Here is a 27,955-nt window from a genome sequence, read left to right on the forward strand (position 1 = left end):
TGTACTTAAGAGTACATGTTTATAGTAAGTAGAGTAAGATGTTTTACAAAAATAGACTAATTTCTTAAATTATAGGTAGGCCCAGTTCCAAACACAATATTATAGATCTTCAATCAAGAACACGTAATTTTAGATTTTTTTTAAATGGCAATATATTGTTCGAACTTTTCTATAGGTACATGAATAGCGTATAGCTTCATACCAGAAAACATATTATAATTGGGATTTTGACTGTATGAGTCTAGCTAACTACAGTCAGTAAAAAATAATGAAAACTGTGTAATGACAAACTTGAAAAGTCCTTTAAAAACTATGTCACCTTTGAAAAAAAAAAATATAAGTACAAGTAAAATTTAGATAATTTTACATGAGCAATTTAAAAAGATGTAACGATGACTTCTTGTTTGCATATATCAGACTGAAAATGAATTGTATTACACAGGATGATGTATGGTAGCTGTACATGTCTTGTAACGTTGCTAAGCCTGGATCAACCACAAATTAACAACGTCTTGTCAATTTGGAATATCAAGTGTCAAATAAATGGGAGCATTACTCATATTGCCCATGAACTCTGGCAATTAATTGTTTTAGGACTTCCTTTCTCTTTTAACTTCCGTAAAAAGATTAATGCTTTGGTACCGTTCCGCAGGGCGCAGCACAAACATTTTATCGGCTTAAGTTTGTCATTGAGTTTTTGCCACGTAAAGCCGTGCAATCCTATTAAAAGCACCCGCAACTTTTAATTGGCTTTTAAGCCCTTAATGGTGACTTAACTTTTTTACACACTGTCTGTGGGTTTTATGTGAAAATAGTTAGACTCAGGACATACATAATTTCTTTATATTGGTTAATTAGTTAACATTAATATTAATAGAACTCGTCGTATCTAATCAGAAAATAAAAATAACTACGACTTAACTTCAGTAGGCACCTAACCTTGTTTTAATTTTAGCATCACTCCAGTCAAGTGACTATGAAAATTAGCAATTTTAAACCTTATATTATTTTTTTCCAAAATAGTTTTGTTTATTAAAAAAACAGTCTTCCCAAGTTTGGAATATGGTTTGAAGAAGTTTCATTATGCATAGCTGTCTGGTTCTTGTGTCTGTTGCTATACATAATAATAATTAAGTCAAGCAAATACGTCTAAAACCAGCCCGTTTTAAAGTGATGCCTCTACATAAATATTTAGCTTAAAGAATATAATTTTTGGCACTATTTTTTTATTATCATTTGAACTGTGGACACATTCATACAGTACACAGTATGATGAATGGTCTTGCTAGGAATTACTGGTTATAAATTGCACAAACTTAATTTAGGTGCTTTTGTAGGTTTTTAAAATAGTGTTGTTACTGTTAATGTTATGTTGAGGAGGATATGTTAAGAGGTTTAATGTCACGCTTTTGAATAGCTAAACTACGGTTTTATATATTATCGGTTATTTTTTATAGGTTTGTGGATTTATTTTTTGTAGAAAGAGGTAAAAAATGGTTTAGTGCAATAAAAGTCTGTAAATGCATTTTTACGCTGGCAAGCACAACTGAAATCCTTCAGGCTGAGAATGTCAATATTGAAATACGAAAAATTTGTAATTCATAACAGCGAGACAAGATGAAATCTTCATGAGAAATCTATTGTTAAAAACGTCTCTTAAATCGTCTGACTCGGTAGGAGCTCAGTGAGATTTATTAATGCGGAGTCTCTCTGCCTCCAAAACAAATCTAAGTAACTTGAAATCTCATTAATTCCTGGCAGCAATTTAGTTTAAATTGAAACAGTGGAATTAGAAAACATAGGACGAATCTAGGTTAAAATTTATATAGCACCCAAATATCATGAATACTTTAACTTGATTATTTACAGTATTCTTAAATTAAAAGTTTCCTTTTTATGTGTGAAATCAAACTGGATTAGTTTTTATGTTATGAAATATTATTTCAATTTTATAAAGTAAAGCTAACAAATCAAACGTGGAGTTCATTATTCTGCAAACAGATGCAATTTGTCATTGGGCTACTAATGTTGGGTTACAAAAAGCTAGATTGAATCAAGACCAGGGTTTGGATCGTTTCATAAAAAAGGTAAAAAAAAACCAGAAATACAGAAAAAATACAACCAGAAAATATCAGACATTACAGGCAAAGTATCAGACATTCTATAGAATTACTAGGCATTTTATACTATGCCTAAAATGAATCAGGAAAAGTATGAAATATAACTTTAAATTTATTCTATACTACTAATTATTAATATTATATTACAAAGAATATAAAGCATTAACGCAAATATATAAAGCATTATATAATGTTTTCAGGGTATTTTCACATATTGGTTAAATTGCCGCTTAAAAATCGTAAAATTCATCGGTTAAGTGCATAGCTTTAGTAAATGAATGAAAAATTTGGGTAGAACCACCTGCTCTAAATTTAATTTAGTGCCCATTAGAAACTATTGTATTCTTCATTGAAGTTCACTATGTAGAATTTTAAATTCTTAAAAAACAACGCACAAAAACGGTGAAATGTTGAAACTGCCAACAATAAAGAAGTGCTTTCTGCATCCCCGTTGCAGCATAATAAGAATCCCTACTGTCTGCTTACAACACCACGCTAAGTGCAATGCATTGTTGAATGTGAATTGTATATTAGTTTGAAAGCCTACCACAAAGAAGTCATTCAAAGTTTGCTGCCACGTTAACTTTAAACATATTTTCGAGATATTTGACATGAGAATGGAAGGATATTTTATGTATCTAAATTCATGAAGACTTTGTTACCACCCTAATACATTTTGTTTCTATTTATTTTGTTGTCATTCCTTGATCTATGATGACAATTTAGATTGCACAACGGACAGTTTTTAACTAAGTAAAAAGCTACGCTAACAAAACTAACAGGAAACCAAAATGTTTAATCCAAATGCTACTGAACATCCGTTCATAAATGAACGCTTGCATTTTTCAACGCGAATCACACCAAATCAATAAAATTGTCCTCTAATATATGACAGCAACGTGTTCATCCCTTGATGTACTCTCAAAAATTGGAGTACGCAAAATATTTTTTACTCCTTAGTAAATTTTACACACAAAAACGATGGTCAAACTGCAACCGAAAAATGTGTTTCCTTTAATGTTTGTTTGTACAATTTTCATCCTGTCATAAATCCTGTCATACAATGTTCATGTCTTCATAAAAATTTGAATACCTTGTCTCACAAAAAACTAAATAAATACAATACCCGGAAACATAACGCAGTCCGTATCACAGTACAACTCCCTAGACTAAAGTGTTTTGCTACAAAGTTACATACATTAAGTCATCCCTTGACACCGGGTTACCATTGTCGTAAAGGTGGGTTAACCCAGTTTCAGGACCTTCCCCAAAAACGGGTCTCGGCCGTGAAGCACAATAAGTCGTATTGATTGTGCAGCGGGCGGGCGTCAGGGGTGGGTCGGGCATTCGGGCGGCTTCGGATGCTGTACGGAGCTCAGTTAGTGTATCGCGGTGGTAGTGGTGACGTCATCGGTATGTCGTGGGAGTCCATCGCCTCACGGGAGTACCTAGGGTAGGTCAACATGTATATATATATATATATATATATTATTTATTTTTCAATTTTGGTTTGAATGTGTTGATTTTTGAAATTCAGATTCGTAAAAAACAAACTTTGACTTTACAGAGTTTTAGTTTCCCACCTCAAATTATTGTGGTAAAAGAGACACTCGTTAAACATAAATTGTGTATACTATTTCTTGTATTTTCTTCAATGCTTAATCGTGCTCAAATATTTTAAATTTAGTTGCAATAATAGAAAAAATTGTTTATCATTTTTCTCAGAGATAATATAATTAATTTTAAAAATCCTACCAATGACAGAAGGAAATCCAATTTTAAAATTCTTACTACAGAAGCATACAATAAGTATTTATCCTAAAAATACATAAGTTGAGAATAAATCTGCATTTAACTTTTCCTAGTTATATAATGAATATAACTGTGTGATTAATAAAAAAATAGTTCCTTCACTATCCAAACCAGTTCAAAGAAAACAGAGGCCTTGACCTACATAAAAGACAAAGTAGGTCAAACGATTCCGCGTGAGTTAACGAAAAAACACTTTCAATTCTGTGGCATTTGAAACTCCTTGCTTAGCACCCGTAATAAACTAGATTATATTTTGAGCGACACGAATTTCTATATAATATAATAAAAACAAGGTAAGGTAATGCAATAGTATGTAAATAAAAATCTCACACACTTTTATAAAGGATTTATTATTAAGTAATCACACCCTTTAGATAGAAATACTATAAAGATTTACCATACAATAAACTTAAAAACAAACACCGGACTCTATTTAATAGTAAAATTTAAAAAAATGCTCTAATCTGGATCATTATCGAGAGATTTTTTATCGTTTTAATCCGTTTATGTAAACGGTTTTGGATGGAGTTTAGCTTCAATTAGTGAAATTAAACCATTAAAATAATTCATAATAATTTAGAGTTAATTTGCAAAAATCATCTTTATACCGTTGCGTTTGCAGAAACTCACTTTTAATGCCTGTTAGTCAGCTCTAATTGCCTCAGATTTTTATGAAGTTAACAAGTCTGTTTCAAACTACAATGAATATTTTTTATGTTTACTCACATCATTGAATAAAATAGTTAAATTTATGGTACATTCATTATTTGATAACTAAAGCAAATACATTTTACAGTAATTTTGAAGCATGAAAAAATATTATTTTTTTTATTTATGCTAAAATTTGTTTAAATTTAACATGGGAGAAACAAAACTACGTAAAACCCAACAAGAAAAATAATTTAAATGATATGCTTATTTCAAGAAAAAGCTGAGAGTATTAAATCTTTTAATTTTATAACCACAATTATATTTCGGGATTCTATTCTAACCAACTTTGAATATATTTGCTGAAACATTTCAACAAAATTTTCAAATAAATTTAATATGAGGAAATATTTATTTACATTATGATACAGGCATGAACGAGAATTGTTGATGCAGTGAAAATCTTATATACTAAAAAACGTTTGCAAAACTTATGACAGCTAGCCTGACCATACTACTGGACCCAATTTCACGCGGTTGGTACCAAATGAAAGATATTTTCCTGTAGATAAGCAGAATCTCTGTATAAATTAAAATAGGCCCCAAAATAACTACCAAAAATTAATTTGTAATTTAAAAAAAATTAACATGGTGGGCCTTTTGGGTTGCCATGTTGGCGACGAAAAAATAAACACAAAATAAAAACAAATGGAAGAAATTCCAATCACATGTTTTATTTACAGCTTGGGGTAAAATAGAGAAGTTTGCAAAATACATACTTTCGATCGACTTTTCGACCACTGGGAGAGCTCTCGTTAAAACTAATTTGACCTTATAAATTTTACTATTGAAGGAAGAAAAACGACTGCTTTTATTAATTTATATTAATTTTTTGTTATCAAATAAGTACTCCAAATTACAAGTCAGTAATATCAAACATTCATACTACCTCATTTAAAATAAATCAACTTATTTGATGATTCAGTTATTTTAAAACAACGTTAAAAGTTAACAAAGAAATGTTCCACTAGAAAAATGGACCATCTTCAACTAAAATATATGAGTTGTAAAAAATAAAATGAAATACATTCTTTGCCAACATAGAAATTGTTATCCTTTAAGACTTCCAGAAGATTTCATACAAGAGAGGCCATTTTCCATGTTATTAGGGAAGACAGAAAAGCTTTAGGAGGGAAGAAAATTGGCAAACGTCCAACTGATGAGGTGCAATAAGACAAAGGGGATGAAAGCCGGGAACCACCCTTACGATTGATGACTTTCTTTAGAACTCCTTACACAGCTTATCATTACTAGCTCTTGATCGATTTGGATGTTTTAAAAGTCACTATGTAAATGTATATTGTAATAATGTAAAATGTAACAAGCTGCTATACCCGTGCTTTGCAACGGGAAGAAAATGTGCCCTAGAGAGCTAATAAAGTGGTGCTGATGTGTGTTTTAAAATACGCAGTAACTCTATGATTTAGTTTGAAAATATAAACTGATTTAAAAGTGTAATTCTTCTTACTTTCAAACCCCTACTTTTGATATTAATAGATCACTTAGAATACGACAACATACCTTAGTGTAGCAATAGCATCAATTATTGCTTCATATTGATGCTTTATGAATAACATGTTTTACCATTTTCTTCAATTTTATTCAACCCTCTTCACATGTAGCTTACAATATAAATGAAAAAATGAAACTTTGAGCAATACTTTACAAAACGTATACAACCTCACTTTAAAACCAAACATAACCCTCCTCAATCTACATAAAGCGTCACAAACATCTTATTCGAGTAAATAAACAAACACCAGTTCATTGTACTGACCAGCTGTTTCATTAGCTAAATTAAATTAAATCATGTGAACATTGGAAGTATGCCAGGCGTATCCCTTTGGACATCAGCCTGTGGGGCAGAGCCCTGAGGAAATCCGTCCATATCAATACTTTTCGGCAAATATACACACTCTAAGCTTCATTTTTATGTGCCATATGCCTGTATTTTTATTTTGTAAATGACCTCAACCGTTTACATAAAGTTTGATTGTATCACTTTAATAATGTAATAGATTGAACATTGTATTAGAGAAGTGTGAAAGTAGGCCTATGCAGTTGTCTTTGAATGTAAAAAAATTAAATTTCACACTAATTTGTATATGAAAGAGGGTATCTTTAAAATATTAGCTGGTTTTCATAACTATCAGCTATTTTTATTCGATATTACTATCCAGCTATGGTTCGATCAGTACACGCCTAATCTATCTACATAAGCCTCAAATACCACTGACTCATTCATTCACTCACTCATCACGAAATCTCAGAAACCATAAGACCTAGGAACCTGAAACTTGGCAGGCATCTTCCTTTTGGGTAGTAGACGCTCACTAAGAAAGGATTTTACCCTCCGACCTCTGGGCTCCGCCCCAGTGGCTCTGGAGTTTCCCATGTTAACCTTATGAGAAATGGAATTAATGAATCTTAACAGCTGTTTCAATTAAACAAGTTGTTTCTGTTCTATGATGTTCAATCAATAGCATTAAAGTTACAAAGATTACCAACAGGGTGCAGCACAAGGTGAGTGAGCGTAGCGAACCAACTTCAACCTGGAGGCGAGTTAGCATAGTGAACGAGGTAACCTGAAGGCAAGTGAGCGTAGCGAACGAGCTCCAACCTAAAGGTGAGTGAGCGTAGTGAACGAACATCAACCAGGACGTGATTGAGCCATGCGAACGAGATCATCTTGAAAATTAAGAAGTTAAACGGGGCAAAGCCCGCGGGTTACAGCTAGTAATATAATATATACGGAATAAAATGGACCACATTGAGCTAGTTTTGCAACTATTTAAAGTTGCAGTATTACAAACGAAGTGGGTATAAGCTTGACATAAATATCAAAACGAGTAAATTCACCGGGTATTCGTTATAAATGCTAAGAGATGAAAAGTGGGTCCATGAATAATTTTGTTAGGTTTTATTTTAATAAAATAGATGTTGTTTTATTATTGTTTCGACAAAGTCAATCACAGAGGAACGACCAAAATATAATCTAGGAATCGGAATATTTCTCAACTGATATCGTGATTGATGCCGTATTTTGAGGTCTTTCGTAGATACAGTAGTAATAATTTCCTTTTCTAATTTTCTTTCAAATTAACATTCTATTCAATTTCAATTTTTATTGTTTCCATTACAGTTCATTTTATTGAACTCCCTCTGATTTCTTAGTTAGAAATATTTTTCCTTTTTCAAATCAAAATCTTGAGGTGCATTTATATACACCAAGTTTTGTTACACGCCTAGTTCTTTAATTGGCTTCATAGTACAGGTAAAATAGGGTTTTATAAACAACAAAATTTGTACATTCATGAAATTTCACCTGTGAGTTACTAATAATATGAGAAATGAAGATCCGATGAGTCTCCAAAATGTTGGGCGTCCTAAGGCCCTTTTTGCTCCGAAGGGCCCCCTTTCCTGAATAATTTTGTTTTTACGTTTAAGGTCGAGTGAGGTGTGGTTTTCGATGGTTTTAGTTATTTTAATCGATTAGGAGTAGTTTTAAGTGTAATAAACCACATCATACAGGGTGTTTCGAAATATTATTACTTTTTACGATATTTAAACATTTATTTATACAGTAATAAAATTAGTTACCTCCATGCTCTATATAAAAGGGGATTATTGAAAATAATTGTAATTCTTTACTTTACTACGTAAGGGGAAAGGATCACAAGGAGTAAGAGAAAATATTAAATACCCCCGTCACAGCAAACCTGCAGACCTAGCGAATTTCCGTTTTACTTACTTGATTTTCAATTAAATCTAAAATAGCATTGCGTTTAACGATTACCTAGGTTTGCTGCAACAAGGAGGCTAATAAAGTGTCTTTATAGTAAAATAATAATAGCCTAGTATAAAACAAATAAGTTTGATCAAAATATCTCTATTAACATACAAACAAAATCATTTTAAACTATTCTACATAAGAATAACATGGGAATTTTAAATTTACAATTTTAGTATTTATATCCGTAACTAATAACCATACAAAACACGTTAATATACTAAATTATTTGTTTTTAAGCTATTTAAAATGTTCTAGAGAAAAATTGGAAAACTTTGTGTTTAAAGTAAATAAGAAAACCCAAACTTTACCCCATAAACCTCGTTCCCATTGTTCAGGACAAAAATGCTTGTACCGACAATGCTGCTCTGATGTCTTAGTGCTGTCCTGGTCGTCATAACCACGAAAGATAACCGTACTTGTATTGATTGAAAATAAGTTTGAGGAATTTAAGAAACAAGTTGCAAACGCCAGTATGTATGAAAGGTGTTTTTGCACCACATTGTTCGTGCTTTAAGATAGGTGTTGCCTGTTCTGCAATATGCAAGGTAGGTTTGTAAAGGGGAATCCTGCTAGAACACCAACTTGGACGAAATCAGTAAAGATGGACAAGTTGCTAAGAATAATAAAATTGTTAATTAGTCGTTTGAGAATAATTATTGTGATGATGAAATTGTAAAGAAAAAATACTAGAAAAATAGCTTTAGTTTAAGTACTTCGTTTTAATATGTAATGTAAGGTTTTATACAAATACAATTGTTTTTATTTTTAATAAATGTAAAAAATAACTTAAATAACTACCTAAGAAAAATACATATCAATTTGAAATTGGTCTTAATAGATTTGCATAAAAAACACGTTGAAAGATTATTCACACCACCTTAAAAGTTGAAATTTTAGCCTAGTAACCTATGTAACTATGTTATAGTGTAAAACTTAATGCCTCCCCTTTTAGCGAACATCCCATATAGGAGATAAGCTATTACCGAAGGTCTTATGGTAAAACATAGACCCGAAACCGATTTACGTTTTCATTTTGATGCCCCCAGAAGCCTAAAGCACCATCCACTCAAAATATTATATATGTGTTTAAATACATATATATAATATAATATATCCATGTTATATACGTGTACGTAAACATGATAACTCGAGTAATTTTTGTTCAATTTTAACGAAACCGGCATAATTGGTTCATGGAACAGGGTTTTATGTGGTAAAAATTTTTAATCTTTGACCCTCAAAAGACAAAGTTTCCCAATTTTTCTCTAGAGCATTTTAAAAAGCTTGAAGAAAACAAATAATTTAGTATATTAACGTGTTTTGTAAGAGTATTAGTTACGAATGAAATTAAAAAATTGTAAATTTATAATTCCCATGTTATTCTTAGGTAGAATAGTGTAAAATGATTTTGATTGTTTGTTAATAGATATATTTTGATCAAACTTATTTGTTTTATACTAGGCTATTAATATTTTACTATTAAGACACTTTATTAGCCTCCTTGTAGCAGCAAACCTAGGTAATCGTTAAACGTAATGCTATTTTAGATTTAATTTAAAATCAAGTAAGTAAAACGGAAATTCGCTAGGTCTGCAGGTTTGCTGTGACGGGGGTATTTAATATTTTCTCTTACTCCTTGTGATCCTTCCCTCTTATATAGTAAGGAATTACAGTTATTCTCAATAATTCCCTTTTATATAGAGCATGGAGGTAACTAATTTGATCACTTTATGAATAAATGTTTAAATATCGTAAAAAGTAATAATATTTCGAAACACCCTGTATGGAGTGGCTTAATACACTTAAAACTAGTCCCAATCTCTAAATGTCGAAATGCAATAAAAAAGTACTATATTTAAATTAAATGAACAATGAATGTAAGATTGAGTTAGATGCACTTAGTTAGGACTTAATAATAAAGGACACCTTTAGGCCCTGTTTTGCATTGTAACGGTTATTTAATAAACGATAGATACAGATAGTTATAAATTCTGAAACAAGCACAGAATGCTTATTAAACACCGACGTATAACAGCCAATTAGAGTCTAGTAGGGACTCTGCTCCTTTGTCAACCTCATACACACTAATTGACTGTTGTGTTTGAGGAGGAACTCCTGAGAGTTATTAAGCTACATAAAACTGGTATACAAGTTACGTGGAATTTATATTGACTTAAATGCATGTTTATCTAAATAGGATGTATCATTGTATCTTTATAACGTGTTAAGGACGCAACTAAAAATTTTTTAATCCAAAACTAATGGGAGATTTGTTAGATTACTTGTGCAGCTGTTATTGTGTAAGATCAGCTGTTTTTTCATCCAGAAACACCTATTATGGAGATTTGTTAGATTACCTGTGCAGCTTTTTTATTGTGTAAGATCAGCTGTTTTTTCATCCAGAAACACCTAGTGACACAGTAACATTTGTAGCAATTGTTTTAGGCCTTTTACCAAATAAAAATACAGGCATATAGTAATATGGCACATCAAAATGAAGCTTAGAGTGTGTGAATCTGCCTAAAAGTGTTGGTGTGAGTGAATTTCCTAAGCCTTACATGATTCCAATGTTTAAATTATTCGATTTCATTATTTAAAAGAAACAGCTGGCCAATTCAGTAAACTAGAGTTTGTTTATTTTCTTGAAAAATACGTCTTTGATGTTTTATTTTCATGAAAAAGTTCGTGTGTTATTTAGTAAGAGGTTTGGTTATGTTTGGTTAAATACAGTAAGTACGAGTCTTGTAGAATATATCACTAGGTGATAAAATGATGTTTTTATTTTAAAATGAATAATAGATTTGTGAACTACTTTATACAGAAAACCGAAGGAATAACCTTTATTCTCCTCCCGTTGTAGCACGTTTATAGCAGCTCGTAATAGTGTATTTCATCACTAGGGCCTAAAGTTACTGTTTTTGACGCAAGTAAGGGGGAACGGAATATGAGTGGGAGTCAAAATAAAAGTTACTGTGTGTATAAAACACTTTATGTTTGTCATACTGCATCGTTATTTTTGCCAAATCACTCACGTAAACTTCGTGCATTGTGTAAATTCAGAAATTAGCTCCCCAATTCAATTATATACGAACATCTGTTATTGATATTCAGATGCAATATGTATTACTTCCCCAACTATAATACATTCATATATCCAGAAATAACGTAAAATTTGTCTAAGGGTTTATATTGTAATGAAATACACAACATGCAACTATTAGTAACCGAAACAAATATTAATAATCATACAATTTAAATATGTGTTTATAGTCACTATTTTCTTTGAGAATCATCGGGCAAATTTTACGTCTATAAAAATGTAAAGCTGATATTCTTGACTCAAGCTGATTATTCTTTGCACTGCAGAGAAAGCTTTACTACCACAACGCATGTTTAAAACAGCTGTTTTCTGCAGTGTGACTAGAAAGCCTAATTTTCAAGCTCAGCTGACCTAAATCAATCAGCTAGAGACTTTTCTCAGGATTGTACCAGCAACCTTATTATTAGACGAGCTCTAGCACTATTCATCTTTAAAATAAATGTTCTGCACAAATTAAGTTACATATAATAACGTTTTTACACCACTGTACGTGAAAAATATATTAGTTATCTGGATCCAAATCCGTACCTTTATGGCATTCCCAAATCATATTTAAAATAGTGAAAAATACTGGTTTTCTGTATTAAAAAGAGAACCATTTTCTTCTCAAGTTAGTAATTAGCGAAGTAATGAAATTGAATAAACCAGGATGTCATGAGTTGTATTTACGTTCATCCAGTTGGCAGCCCTGGGTTGACCCTGTGGTGGGGTCAAGGTAGGTCAATATTGCCAACCTACGTGCGACAAAGTTTGCTCCATTACACTCGGTGCTAGGATCCAAGGCAACCAACCATGCAGTTATTTATTTGGTTGGTATTATCGTGTATAAATATACTTTTTTGAATGTTGAACACTTGAAGAATAAAGTAAGCGATAGAAACAAAATGTATTGGAAAGGTAAATCGGGGATTTGTTGACTCTTGGAAATGTTTGCTTTACGATTGGGGGGTTTATTGTTGTTTAACTCCTACAGTTCTACATTTCTTTTAAACTCCAAACTTGTAAGAGATTGATTCTAAAATTTTTAATAGTTTTAACTCTATAATTTACATTTGTTAAATCAGTGGGTAGAAAAATGTATTAAAATTCTGTTTGGAAACCAAATTTTCAGCAATTCCAATACGACATTTGCTAAATATTAGGATTATAAACTCAATTTTACAGCAAGGGGTATACAATATTTATGCTAAATTATGACCATAATTATACAATTATACAATATTTTTGCTATTGATAAGTTGATGCCATATTCTGTATTATACAATTAATTGTCGAATTAAATAAGATAGGCTATATCACAGGTTTATTATACAACAAATAAAGATTACGCTGATTAATAAGTAACAGCGATACGTAAGTGGGTTTTAACTCTGAAGATTGTAAATAATTACTCTGAATACTGTAAATAATTTTTACTTAAACCTGTTTTTTATTATAATTTGCAAAATTAATCATGAGCTTTCACAGGGTGGTTGCATTAGTAAGAAAATCAAACAACTTACGTTTAATGAATATAAGATTTTAGTTATAATACGTGTTACCAACCTATTGTGTTGTATGGGTAGGTTATGTTATAACATACTGTAGAGGGTTGCGGCTGGACTAGCATTTTATACTGCTGAACTTCTGAATTTGAACTTTGGGATCAATCCTAGCCAATCATTAATGGTCCTTAGCTCATGATAACTTTATCCAGTTGTTCGGAGGCTATCTTTATCTGCAGGTTCACTTACATACAAAAAATCTGTCAGTTAATACTATGATTACAAACTGTTAACAATTTCATCGTGACAGACTCAAAATGATAATCAGTGTTTCTTCAAAATTCTATCCATGAGATTAAATTTTACAACGTGCCTTCTCCAAGATTTAGCCAATAACACATGTAATAAAAAATATCCAAAATTTTTGATCATATAATTTTTCACATCAGGAATGCTTCTGAAATTCTATCAGTGTCTCAAAAACATCACAGAGAAAGGATCTCACGTTATCAGCTGAAAAGCTGCTTCCCTCATTGATTACTTCTTGATCAGTAACTTCATATATCTCCAAGTATTGGGTACAGAATGAGCAGTCGCCTCTCGTTCAATATTACCAACATCTTCTTCTATTGAAACCCGTATTTTCTTGCAGTATCATGTTGAAATAATTCTTTACAGTAAATACAGCGATGTATTAATTTTCAAAGATATTGTTTCATCATCCGACCCAACGGTTTAATTTTATTTCAGAGTTACACACATGTCGTTTCTTAATGATCTGACATTGATTGCAGCTCAGTATTTTACGTTTCCAAATTTTTGATTAAATTTAATTTATTTAATACCTTTTCAGAACGATCTGACATTCAACAAGTCGTAAGTTCCCTCTCAACCCTGGTACATATTAGTTAAAATCAAAGACATCTAAGTTGTAAAGATAAGATTGCAACGCTTCCTTCGCATAAATTTTGATCAATTCAACGACATTGGATACGAACATTTAATCAGGTAGCAGCATCTCTTTACATCTGTGCAAAATACTGGCAGTTTTTAGTCACCAATGTGGTTTTAACAAGGATTTTGGTTCAGCAGAGGAGTAAAGCCTCTAAAATTCAACACGGTACACAAATCCCCTTCGTTGAGTCGCTAAGGTTAGAATGTAATTAGTCAGGTAATAGTTGAGCCGTTTTTATGTGTCTGGCTTTTTTGTGTACAAGCTTATTTTCATACATTAGGCAATACAAATCCTTAATTCATTTGAATATTTAAATGACACATTTTATTAAACATGTTAAGAGTTTACTTAAGAGTAAAACATGCATATATCTGGTTTTATTCAGAAACAAACCTAATATTCATGTTTCTATTGGTTACGGTAATTTCAATCACAAATGAAATAAGTAATTAGCAATAAAATTATTTAATTATATTATTTACAATAAGTGATCCCTCTTTAATATAAGTTAGGCTGGAGGCAACAATTGGGTTTGAAGTATTGTAAAATAATGGTACTTGATCGTGGTGTAACAAAGGAGTCGAAGGCTCTTGACAGACTTGTGGACAAAAGGAAACTGGTAATTTTCTCCTAAACGGACTATTGAAGTGTATTTATCGAACTTAAATACAAAACCAATTCAATTGATTAAATCAGATTCTGATGGTATGACAGTCGTATGTTCTTTGATAAATATAGGTGTATAGGAAATAAATAATTAAGTACAAAGTGGACAATTACAGCAACAATAACACTACAATACTACGGAATATGCAAAACATAAAATAAAACCATAAAACAACTTTTAATCGTGAGCTTTAGCTAATTAGCGAGTTTTTGAAATAACTTTTTGAAATAAAAATTGTGTTTTAAACAGTTCAATATCGTCTTGCTTTAAAATACTGAAAAGAATTAAACAAATATTTATCAGATGGCTGTTTGTAGAGGAATATTCCAATTTAGAGAGAGCTCATTATTACTAATAAACATATCGATTTTACAGTCAGGTCTACAGATTAAAATAAGCTAGGACATTCAGCATTGGTTATTGGTGGGATTTAAACTCTAGACCCCAGGACTAAGGTTCCGTCCTCTAACCACTACAGTCTGTATAATGGAACCTGTCTCCTGACTGGGTCTACTTGGAGACTGACCAATGGTTTAAGGCCCGGGTCAGTCCCATTTAGACGAAGGGTCAGGAGACAGGTACCATCATACCAACTATAGTTTACCCCCTCCCCTACATTCATGGTAAACAAACAACCAAAAACGCTTACAATTCAAAAACAAGTTGTTATTTAATTTTAAAATATGTGAATCTTTAGCTATCTGAAGCATTACATAATATATAGGTATTTGAATTAAGACCACAAGGAAAGAGTAATTGGAAAAAGTCAAAGACTACAAAACCCCCAAGATTAATCTTCTCCTGGGTATTAGTTCCGTCTGATGACATCGGTAAATCCTCTAACTTTTAACGGAACTTAAGTAATTAATTTATGACTCCACTATTTTTGGAAAATGCTCACTCGAAGTTCCCTTTAGGGAATTGGTGTTGCAGATACTAATAATTATTTATTTACAAAATAAAATAATTTATCCATTATAGTCTACCATGATGTGGTAGGTTTTGGAAGAAAAGGAAGGATGATGGGTTAGGGGATGTCTGTGTTCTTTGAGATAAGGATAAGATAAAATGACCGTACGTGCTCAAGCGAGAAATAAGCAAGATCAAGAACCCTTCACATGTATTTTATCTTCTTTATCAGCATTTCCGATCAAATAAAATAAATAAAACCAAAAATATTCTTTTACTTTTGAATATGATGTAAACATATATTCAAAACTAATAAAAATCTTATACGTTAATTGAGGTACTTGTAGGTAACAAATATAGTTTTATATTTTAAGGTAATATTTGTAGTAAAATTATATGTGACTGCTAAACACTCTGTTTTCAGACAAAAGCCTGCCCTAAACCTTCTTAATTTTTATAGTAAACTAGCTGTTGTACCCATCCTTTTACTACGGTAAGAAAATTGACCTTCGAACAAATGGGTGTCCCCTTAATATCAAAATATATCTTGATAGTTAAAACTATCTCGTAAATATCAGCCTTTTAAAACTACATTTAATTTAATCTAGATTATATATTATAATGAAAGTAGCCTAAACGTTTGACAATAGGACGCCAAACGTAGACTTATAATAGTATACAAAGACAAAGCTAAGAATCAAAGTTAATCAACTACCTATTTTAAAAATTCAGAAAAATTCAGAAGTTGTTGTAGGTATTTAAAATTATGATTACAAATTTGTATAAGAAAGGAAATGGTGTCTTAAATTTGTAAAAAAACAATATTGTCTTGCTATTATAAAATAAATAATCTATGACAACATTTTAGACTAGATAAACCCACCACAAATAAACCTACCACATGGAGTTGTGTAAAATATTATAATTAATTTGTTTGTATTAGCTGTTTGAAATTGTGAAACAAGCATTTGACAGTTCAGATTGATTAAATTGTAATGTCAACGCAAAGGTAAACATTGTGAATTTTCTCATGCTTCCATGGAGAACGATTAATATTTACTTTTGAAAACCTCACCTCAAACTTTGGACATCCAAAGGGCGTAGCCCGAGAGGAACTCAGGGAAGTGAATCGCCCTAAGACATTTCTTCATATGTTGACTATATTTGTGCTTGATTTTAGGTGTATCGGTTTAGTATTTTAGTCATGAGAGCTGCAAAGACAGACAAACCATCTCAATTTTATAAGAGTATAGATTTAATAGATTGGCAAGGCTACATGGTTTTTTGAAAAAAAAACACAAAGATTTCCCTAATAATCTTTTTTATCGATTAGACCTCACCGAGATGTTTTGTAAAATTGAGGAGAAATGTTTCTGAGATACCAGAAATAAAATTATTTCAATTTCGATTTAAAATACAGTTTAAACTGTGCATTCACAAGTGTTTCACAAACAAAGTTTAGAACTTAAGTCGCCCTTTGTTGTGAACTTTAAATAATCTTTTTTATTTTTACCTTTAGTTCTAAGATTTAAAACGAAACCGTTTTAAGGCTACAGAGACTAATTGAAAAATACCAGTATTTAATCAAGATTCAACAGTTACTTCAATGCATTAGTAGATTAAAAGATTATCAAGTGGAAAAAGGAATCGGAGAAATTATCGAGTTATCTCTAGAAACCAGCAAGATTAATCTTCTCCTGGGCGATAATTCCTCGGAGGATCTTGATGTCAGTTAAGCGTGTGATGCTATCAGTAAATCTTCCAACTTTTAACCGAACTCGAAGTTAATTAACTTATAACCCAAAACCTTTCTAATCCATCTGATCATAATGGTCTGTCATGTAGTGATTGATCTATTGTTCTCAGCCTAAAGGAAAATAAGGTTAAACGTTTTTATCATCAACTTCATCTCCTAAACAACGGTACTCTACAAAAGTAATGAAATAAGCCAATTTGAGCCAAATAGTAAAACATTTTGAGTTCTTGTAAAGTTCAATTTAGGGGTTGGAAGTAATGAATATGCATAACATTTTTATTGACATAACAGTTGATAAGGCTCGTACCTTAAATCTTCTACTCGTGTCGTTAATACTATTTACGCCAGTTGCGTACACTACTTTATCTACGGCAGTGTTTTAATTACTAAAAACCACTTCTCATAACTTCTAAGAGAGAACTTACATAACTACTAAAATAACTAAAAGAGAAAACTTCTATTTTTTCGTTTATAACCTCTCATTGTCACTGACAGTGATACAAGTTGTACCAAACACTAATTGCACCACTCAACAATTAAATTGGCCTGAACAGCTGATTAGTTGAAGTTCGAATCCTCAAAATTTTACTTCTTCTCTTTCAATCCTTGAACCTCATTGGTCCGTTACCCGTGTTGTTATGAGTAAAACTATGCTGTTATGTGAAACTTTTCAATTCTGAGAACTTGAGTGAAACGGCTACTTTAAAAAACGGTCGTAGGTAAAGACATTTTATCCACGTAACAGATGCGATATTTTGTCTACATAACTTTTACGGTATTTTTGAGACGTTTTACACGAGACTGAAAGATATTGATAATATCTAAATTCGCGATGACAAATCCGGTTGGATGCCAACTTTGCTGTTAAGTCTGGGAGAAAATCGGATTATTGGTGTATTTTGTGAGTGGATTTCACATGCGAAACACACTTATCGATGTACATCAAATCTGCTATATTACGATGTTGTGTATTAAGACAAAAGGTCACGACAATTTCAATGGTTTTTTTATATGATTCAAACATCCAAACCTAAGTATTTCATTTCTTTTTGTTGCCGAGTAGCTACAGTGTTTGCCCTTAAAACTGAAGAATGCTTGCTCGATCTGAGCTGGGTCGATTGTGGACTAGAACCCACTACCCAATTACATTATTTGTCATAGGGCTATCAATAAAAGGTGCTAAAAATGCTGACTTTAGATAGCACCAAGTAATACAAGATAAAGTCCACAAACCAACCAACAAAAAAAGACAGTCTCTTACAAAAAACATAAAACGGATAACTTTAAACAGACAAAATAATTCTATGAACTCTATTTTGGTATTTTAAAAACCATATAACTATAATGCTAGCACAAGCTAAGGAATTTGTAATTGAATTTGATAATAAATCACTAAGCCAAACGTGACATAAAACTAACAGGTCAATGTAACATAATGGTGAGCCTCGAATAATAGGGTGTGGTTTGTCTAGTGGTTAGAGGGCAAAACTTTCTATTCCCAAGGACGTGCTTAAATCCCGCAGATTACGTATGTGATAATGGGGTGATCCGGTGGTTTAAGAGTTAACTTAAGGTTTAAGTTTACCTGAATGGAAAATAAGGCTAATATCTCATGGTTGAGATTTATCTTTACTGGGAAACACTGTGTACTAAAAGCCTTGCGACAATGTATGTTGTTGTGTTGTAATAATGGCTCTTAAAAATGAAACTGAAATACAAACGTATGGCTTTGATGAAATGTTCGACTATTGCAATGATAATAAATAGATATAGTTTAGGAGTGTGATTAAATTAACAGAACGTAGTTTGTTCTATCTGTAATTGTAATCTGTAATAACAAGGCTAATCTTGGCTACGACGTACATCTGTTACAAAACTGTATATTCATCAAGTAATAGCTTTAATTCCAATGGTTCATAAGCTATATAAATAACGTGTTTTAATAAATTTCAAACTATCAGTAATAGTATAACTGTACTATATTTCTCTATAAATAATAAATTAATACCATTATTTACTATATTAAATAAATTACAACTGCCAATACATAGATTATCCTTTAAAATGTATATGAGCTTGTAAATTTTGAAAAGAAATGGAAGTTGATGGGTTAGGGGATGTCTGTGTTCTTTGAGATAAGGATAAGATAAAATGGCCGTACGTGCTCAAGCGAAAAATAAGCAAGATCAAGAACCCTTCACATGTATTTTATCTTCTTTATCAGCATTACTGATCAAATAAAATAAATAAAACCAAGATTATTCGCTTACTTCTGAATATGATGTAAGCATATATTCAAAACTAATAAGGAAATTATACGTTAATTTAGGTACTAGCAGGCAATTAAAATAGTTTATATTTTAAGGCAATATATTTGTAATAAAATTATATGTGACTGCTAAACACTCTGTTTCAGACAGAAGCCTGTCCTAAACCATCTTAAACTTTATAGTAAACTAGCTGTTGTACTCGCTTTTACAACGGGAAGAAAATTGACCTTTGAAAAATATATCTTGTTAGTTAAAACAACCTCGGAAATATCAGCCTTTTAAAACTACATTTAATTTAATCTAGATTATATATTACTAGGTGAAACCCGTCGAAATCGACGGTTACTTTCAAGGCTTGCAACTGATATAACTGCGACAAATTGAGTGAAATTATACATATTTTGAGCATTTAGCATTGTTTAAAGAGTAATAAGTGTAAAAACAATAATGATATTAATTGCGTTAGTTGCCAAATATGGTTGATCATTCAATGAATAAAATATTTCCCATACTGTACATCATCGGAGTTATTATTAGTATGTTAACTGGTACATCTTCTTTTAGAAGAACCTTTAAATAGTATTAAAATCATATTGGTGGATCTTTTGTAGTTAAAACTTCCGCGATTTCATCTGTCTAATAAAGATTAATCTATGATTTTATTGGAGAAAAATATCTGTTTATTGAAAAGACACGTTCTGACTTTAAAAGGGAGGTCCATCCGTTGCAGTGCAAGTTTGATTTTTCCTTCGTCACGTCACGTCAGTTCATATCGTACTTCTGTGCCAATAAATAACCCTCAAGCATAGTTTTGGGAAATTGGTTGGGGGGATGTTGAAGCTAATAAGACACTTCTGCACTTGTATTATTTTGCATTTTATTACACAATCGAAGATTTTTCCAATGATTTAAAACATGTATGGCAATAATCTTATAGTATGACAAAATATAGCCAAAAGTGGTGAAAAAGACAGACACCAACCCGTACAATAGATATAAGATAGTTCAATAAGAAATAATTGTTAAATAACAGTTACTGTGATAAAAGGATTTTCCACTGATTTCGTAATGGAACGTTATATTGCAAAATATGACATGATACAGAAGAAAATCAATTTTAAAATCAGAAAATAACATTGCAAATACTTCTTTTGGACAATTCAGTAACTCCCAATAAATTTGTGTTGTTTAAAATACAATTTTAAATTAACAGCTGTTTCATTAAAAAGTATTATCCACATGGACAAAATGTAAACAAATCTGTGGAGGGATCTTTAAGAGCTTCTGGGGCAGAGCCCTAACGGGATTCACTTAGTTTTTATTTTGGTAACTCATCTAGGGACCAAGACCTTTCTTTGGACACCTCTACCAAGTTTCTACGCCCAGTCGTTCTCTCAAATTCATGGAGACAAAGTTTCCAATTAAATATTTAGATTCCCCCATGTTAATCTTATGGGAGAAAATCCAACTTTGGTGGAGGATCCTGCCCAAACTAATAAAGATTTCAAAAAACGAAAAAGACTTTGCAAAACTACAGATCAGGGCCATTCATTTGACACTTTAATCATCAAAATCGGTCTAAAAATGAGGGAGGAGTTCTGTTTACAAAAATCGGCTTAGCGTATTATATATATAGATAATGAAAGTAGCCTAAACGTTTGACAATAGGATGCCAAACGTAGACTTATAATACAGTAGTATACAAAGACAAAGCAAAGAAGCAAAGATAAGCAACTACCATTTAACACTTCAGAAAACTCCAGAAGTTGTGGTAGGAATTTAAATTTATGATTAAACATTTGTATAGCAAAGCAAATGGTGTAAGCACTCGCTCTTCTTCATTTGTTAAAAAACAATATTGTCTTGCTATTATAAAATAAATAATCTATGGCAACATTTTAGACTAAATAAATTCACCACAAATAAACCTATTACTTAGAGTTGTGTAAAATATTATATTTAATTAGTTTGTATTAGCTGTTTGAAATTGTGAAACAAGCATTTGACAGTTCAGATTGTTTACATTGAAATGTCAACGAAAAGGTAAACATTGTGAATATTCTCATGCTTCCATGGAGACCGATTAATATTTACTTTTGAAAACCTCACCTCAAACTTTGGACATCCAAAGGACTAGAGCCCTAGAGGAACTCAGGGAAGGGAACAGCCCTAAGACATTCCTATATATGTGTACCATCTTTCTGCTTAACTTTGGGTGTGTCGGTTACAGACAAACCACCTCAATTTTATAATACTATGGATTAATAGATTACCAATTCTACTATACTACTATACTACAATACTACTATTCTCATGCTTCCATGGAGTTGATTAATATTTACTTTTGAAAATCTCACCTCAAACTTTGGACATCCAAAGGGCGTAGCCCTAGAGGAACTCAGGGAAGGGAACAGCCCTAAGACATTCCTACATATGTGGACCTTCTTCGTGCTTAACTTTGGGTGTATCGGTTAAATATTTTAGTCGTGAGAACTGCACAGACAGACAAACCACCTCAATTTTTATAATAGTATAGATTAATAGATTGACAATACTACATTTTTTTACTCAAACATAATAATCTTTTTTGATGGATTAGACCTCACCAAGAAGTTTTGTGAAATTTTTCTGAGATACCAAAAATAAAATTATTTCAATTTCGATTTAAAATACAGTAAAAGCTGTTCATTCACAGGTGTTTCACAAACAAAGTTTATAACTTAAGTCGCCATTTGTTGTGAACTTTAAATCATCATTTTTATTTCCCCCTTTATTTCTAAGATTTAAAATAAAACTGTTTGGGTAAAGAGACTAATTGAAAAATACCAGTATTTAATCAAGCTTCAATAGTTACTTCAATGCATTAGTAGATTAAAAGATTATCAAGTGGAAAAAGGAATCGGAGAAATTATCGAGTTATCTCTAGAAACCAGCAAGATTAATCTTCTCATGGGCGATAATTCCTCGGAGGATCTTGATGTCAGTTAAGCGTGTGATGCTATCAGTAAATCTTCCAACTTTTAACCGAACTCGAAGTTAATTAACTTATAACCCAAAACCTTTCTAATCCATCTGATCATAATGGTCTGTCATGTAGTGATTGATCTATTGTTCTCAGCTTAAAGGAAAATAAGGTTAAACGTTTTACCATCAACTTCATCTCCAAAGCAACGGTACTCTACAAAAGTAATGACATAAGCCAATTTGAGCCAACTAGTAAAACATTTTGAGTTCTTGTAAGTTCAATTAAGGGATTGGAAGTAATTAATATGCATAACTTTTTGTTCACATAACAGTTGATAGTAGTTAACTCAACGATTGCGTTAACATTATTTTTACGTGAGTTGCGTACGCTACTTTACCTTTGACACTGTTTTAATTACTAAAACCCACTGCTCATAACTTCTAAGAGAGAAATTACATAGTTACTATCATAACTAAAAGAGAAAATTTATATGTTTTCGTTTATAACCTGTCATCGCCACTGACAGTGATGCAACGAAACATTGTACCAAACACTAATTGCACCTCTCAACAATTAAATTGGCCTGAACAGCTGATTAGTTGAAGTTCGAATTCTTAAAATTTTACTTCTCAATCCAACCTCATTGGTCCGTTACCCGTATTGTTATGATTAAAACTATGCTGTTATGAAAGTAAACAATGCTCTTATGTGAAACTTTTCAATTCTGAAAACTTAAGTGAAATGGCTACTTAAAAAACGGTAGTAGGTCAAGACATTTTATCCACATTTTAATTTCCTAAGCCAAATGGTTACAGGGCTTGTCCTCAAAATTGAAGAGTGTTGATTCGATGCGATATTTTGTCACAAAATCCTTACGATATTTTTTAGATGTTTTACAAGAGACTGAAAGATATTGATAATATCTAAATTCGCTACGACAAATCCGGTTAGATGCCAACTTTGCTGTTAAGTCTGGCAGAAAATCGGATTATTGGTGTATTTTGTGAGTGGATTTCACATGCGAAACACACTTATCGATATACATAAAATCTGCTATATTACGATGTTGTGTATTATCCCGATGATTTCAATGGGTTTTTAGCGAATTCCCCTATAGGGAAGTAGCTATTACCGTAGGTGGCACGGTAAGACCTAGACCCGGGACCGATTTACTTTTTCATTTTGATGTCCCCAGAGGCCAAAAACACTATTCGTTCAAATTTTTATATATGTATATATATATATATAGACTTATATATATATATATATATATATATATATATATATATATATATATATACGTCCGTGAACGCGATAACTTGAGTAATTTTTGTCCGATTTTGATGAAATTTGGTTTAAAGGTGTAAAGCGGGATAAACTTGAATTAGTTCGCGAACCAGCACGATCGGACCATGGAAACAGGGCTTTACAGGGGGTTTTATGGGGTAAAAATTGGTTTTTCTCACTTTTGACCCTCAAAACACAAAATTTCCCAATTTCTCTTTAGACCTTTTTAAAGAGCTTAAAAAAACAAATAATTTAGTATGTAAAAGTATTTTTGTTCGATTATTAGTAACGGAGAAAATTAAAAAAATTTTAAATTTAAAATTCCCATGTTATTCTTATGGAGAATATTGTCAAATGTTGTAGTTTGCTTGTTTATGAATATATTTTGATCAAACTTGGCAAATTTATTTATTTTGTACTAAGCTATCAATATTTTACTCAAAAACACACTTTATTAGTTTCCTTGTAGCAGCAAACCTAGGTACTCGTTAAACCTAATGTTATTAAAATATATTTAACTGAAAATCAATTCAGACAAATGGAAATTCGCTTAGTCGGCAGGTTTGCTGCGGCGGGGGTATTTAATGATTCAAACATCCAAACCTAAGTATTTCATAATTTACTTGGTTATTGGGGAGCTACAGTGTTTGCCCTTAAAACTGAAGAATGCTTGCTCGATCTGAGCTGGGTCGATTGTGGACTAGAACCCATTACCCAATTACAGTATTTATCATAGGGCTATCAATAAAATGTGCTAAAAATTATCACTTTATATAGCAACAAGTAATACAAGATCAACTCCACAAACCAACCAACAAAGACAGTCTTTTACAAAAAACCTTAAACGAATAACTTTAAACAGAGAAAATAATTCTATGAACTCTATTTTTGGTATTTTAAAAACAATATAACTATAATGCTAGCACAAGCTAAGTAATTTGTAATTGAATTTAATAATAAATCTCTAAGCCAAACGTGACATAAAACTAACAGGTCAATGTAACATAATGGTGAGCCTCGAATAATAGGGTGTGGTTTGTCTAGTGGTTAGACGGCAAAACTTTCTATCCCTGAGGCCGTGCTTAAATCCCGCAGATTACGTATGTGATAATGGGGTGATCCGGTGGTTACTCAACTTAAGGTTTAAGTTTACCTGTATGGAAAATAAGGCTCAGGGTTGAGATTTATCTGTACGGGGGAACACTGTGTACTAAAAGCCTTCCGATAATGTATGTTGATGTAATAATGGCTCTTAAAAATGAAACTGAAATACAAACGTATGGCTTTGTTGAAATGTTCAACTATTGCAATGATAATCCTGGGGCTCCGTCCCAGTGGCTCTGGAGTTTCCCGTGTTAACCTTATGAGTAATCGTATTTAAAAAGGAATAAAAGAATTTTGTCAGCTGTTTCAACTACACAAGTTGGTTCTATGATATTGAATAGCATTAAAAAAAGGTTTACAACCTTGTTAACAAGGTTTACCAACAGGGTGCAGTAACATTATTTTTTTTACATTTATGACAACAGCTATCCTATTAATGCCATAAAGGTAAAATTTTGTTTTTAAAAGGCTTATGTGTAACTATTTAATCAACAGATGTAAAGATCAAAATGTTTCTATTTCGTGTTCTCTTCCCGTTGCAAAGCACGGGTACAACAGCTAGTAAATAGATATAGTTAGGAGTGTGATTAAATTAACAGAACGTAGTTTGTTATATCTGTACAGAACAAGGCTAATCTTGCCTACGACGTAGATCTGTTACAAAACTGTATATTCATCAAAAAATAGTTTTAATTCCAATGGCTTATAAGCTATATAAATAACGTGTTTTAATGAATGTTAAACTATCAGTAATAGTATAACAGTTCTATATCTCAATAAATAATTAATACCATTATTTACTATATAAAATAAATTACAACTACCAATACATAGATTATCTTCTAAAATGTATATGAGGTTGTAAATTTTGAAAAGAAATGGAAGTTGATGGGTTTAGGGGATGTCTGTGTTCTTTGAGATAAGGATAAGATAAAATGACCGTACGTGCTCAAGCGAGAAATAAGCAAGATCAAGAACCCTTCACATGTATTTTATCTGTTGTATTGGACTTTTCCATCACAATACTAGTAAGCGAAATTAATGTAACTCAGGCACTGAATAAATATTTCTGGTTCAAATGAGAATGTTGTTGAACATGAATAGATATTTTTTGGTACAAACTGTAAAAATGTAAATATCTTAAATTTATAAGTTGGGTATGACGGAAAATACAACTTTGGGAGCTGTGAGCTGATATAAATTATTTGTGGTGAGGTTAAATCACTTTACCTAACCCGCCATGTTAAACTTCCCTATCCTAAGCGTGATGTATACAACTTCCTTACTTCTCGAGTGATGTAAAGTATCAAAAAACTCACTCGGTGATGTAATGAAACCCATTTAAATAACATTGAGTGGATAACTTAAAAAATATAACTCTATGGAGCCAACGACGTTTAACGCTAGAAATCAGCTGTATGCTTGAATTTTATTGTTATTGTTATGTTTTGGAGAATTTTCCTAACCTAGCTTTTATTGTTTGTAAATGAACCTTACTGTTATAAGATGAGTGAAATGGGTAATGAAAAATATTGTTCGTAACCTCCTGTATATTGTCGGGTCAGGTAAAATCTTGTACGTTACACGTTACGCAAGAGCGTGTTTACATCACTTAGGTAAATTATGCAACTCGCTTCGCTCGTTGCACAACTTTCACCTGCGTGATGTAAAAACGCTCTTACTACACTTGTAATGTAAATAGCTATTACTACATTTGTTTACTTATTTATACCACATGAATGTTTGTACGAAAGGACTTGACGATTTATCTAATGCAAATTTGTTTCAAGAGACAATGGTTGATATACAATAAAATACTAGGTGGCGTTCGCAGATGCATCCACAAAATTGAGCGGAGTCATCAAGGGTTCATATTATATTGTTTTTGTCATACTGCAGTAAAAACAGTCGTCATTGGTGCATGCGCTGAGGGTCTAAAGTAGCATTTTTATTCATTAGGGAATAAAATTCGTTTAAGCCTCTATGGAGTAAAACTCAGCTGTTGTCAACTCAGTTGTAAATTTCTATTGTAAACGATTGAATACGTATCGAAATATGTAACGATTCGTGCTTCATAATCATTTTAACCTTCAGTCTACAGTCTCTTCCCATAGCATTTTAGAACTGCAGATACATTAATCCATTCCCACACTCAACACTGCCCACCATTACTAATTCCTTCACCACCCCCTACGTCGTGGAGCTGTTTCCCTCTCTTCCCATAGCATTTTAGGGTTGCAGATACATTAATGTAATTGCCAAAGACAGTTCCCACACTCTGCACTGCAAGCCTTACTACTTCCTTCACCATTTCCTATGTCATAGACCTGTTTCCTTCCCTTCTCATAGCATTTAAGTATTAGATACATTTATCTAACTGCCCAAACGGTTCCCTCACTCTGCAATGCCAGCCTTTACTACTTTCTTCACCACTTCCTACGTCGTGGGGCCTGTTTCCTTCCCTTCTCATAGCATTTTAGGATTGAAGATACATTAATCTAACTGCCACAGACGGTTCTCACAATATGTTCATACTTTACTAATTCCTAGGCCACTTCCTACATCGTGGACCTGTTTTCATCACTTTCCATAGCATTTTAGTATTTTAGATACGTTAATCTAATTGCCACAAACATTGCCCACACTCCGCACTGCTAGCCTTTACTACTTCTTTCACCATTTTCTATGTCGTGGGCATGCTTCCATCCCTTCTCATAGCATTTCAGCATTGCAGATACATTAATCTAACTGCTACCAGTTCCCAAACTCCACACTGCTCACCTTACTTCTTCCTTCACCTCTTCTCACGTCGCAGACCTGTTTCCCTCTCTTCCCATAGCATTTTAAGATTGTAGATATCAAGATCCTTAATCTAATCGTCATAAACAGTTCCCACCCTCCGAAAAACTCGCCTTTACTGCTTCCTTCATCACTTCCTACGTCACGGACCTGTTTACCTCCCTTCCCTTAGCATTATTGGAATGCGAATACCTTAATCTATTGGTCATAAACAGATCCCACACTC

General features: G+C 32.2%; 1 protein-coding gene across 1 annotated transcript in view; it reads left to right on the forward strand.

The window, feature by feature from the left end:
• Window positions 1–3,514: 3,514 nt before the first annotated feature.
• Window positions 3,515–27,955, forward strand: part of LOC129003854 (43 kDa receptor-associated protein of the synapse homolog) — a 59,918-nt gene continuing 35,477 nt past the window's right edge. The window contains exon 1 of the mRNA XM_054432180.1: window positions 3,515–3,573. Coding sequence (XP_054288155.1) covers window positions 3,536–3,573 — 38 coding nt within the window. The 5' untranslated portion in view covers window positions 3,515–3,535. The remainder of the gene's footprint in view (window positions 3,574–27,955) is intronic.

This window comes from Macrosteles quadrilineatus, unplaced genomic scaffold (assembly GCF_028750875.1).
Source record: "Macrosteles quadrilineatus isolate MER2022 unplaced genomic scaffold, UCM_ALF_1.0 Scaffold_9__3_contigs__length_116548681, whole genome shotgun sequence".
In the NCBI taxonomy this organism is placed as follows: domain Eukaryota; kingdom Metazoa; phylum Arthropoda; class Insecta; order Hemiptera; family Cicadellidae; genus Macrosteles; species Macrosteles quadrilineatus.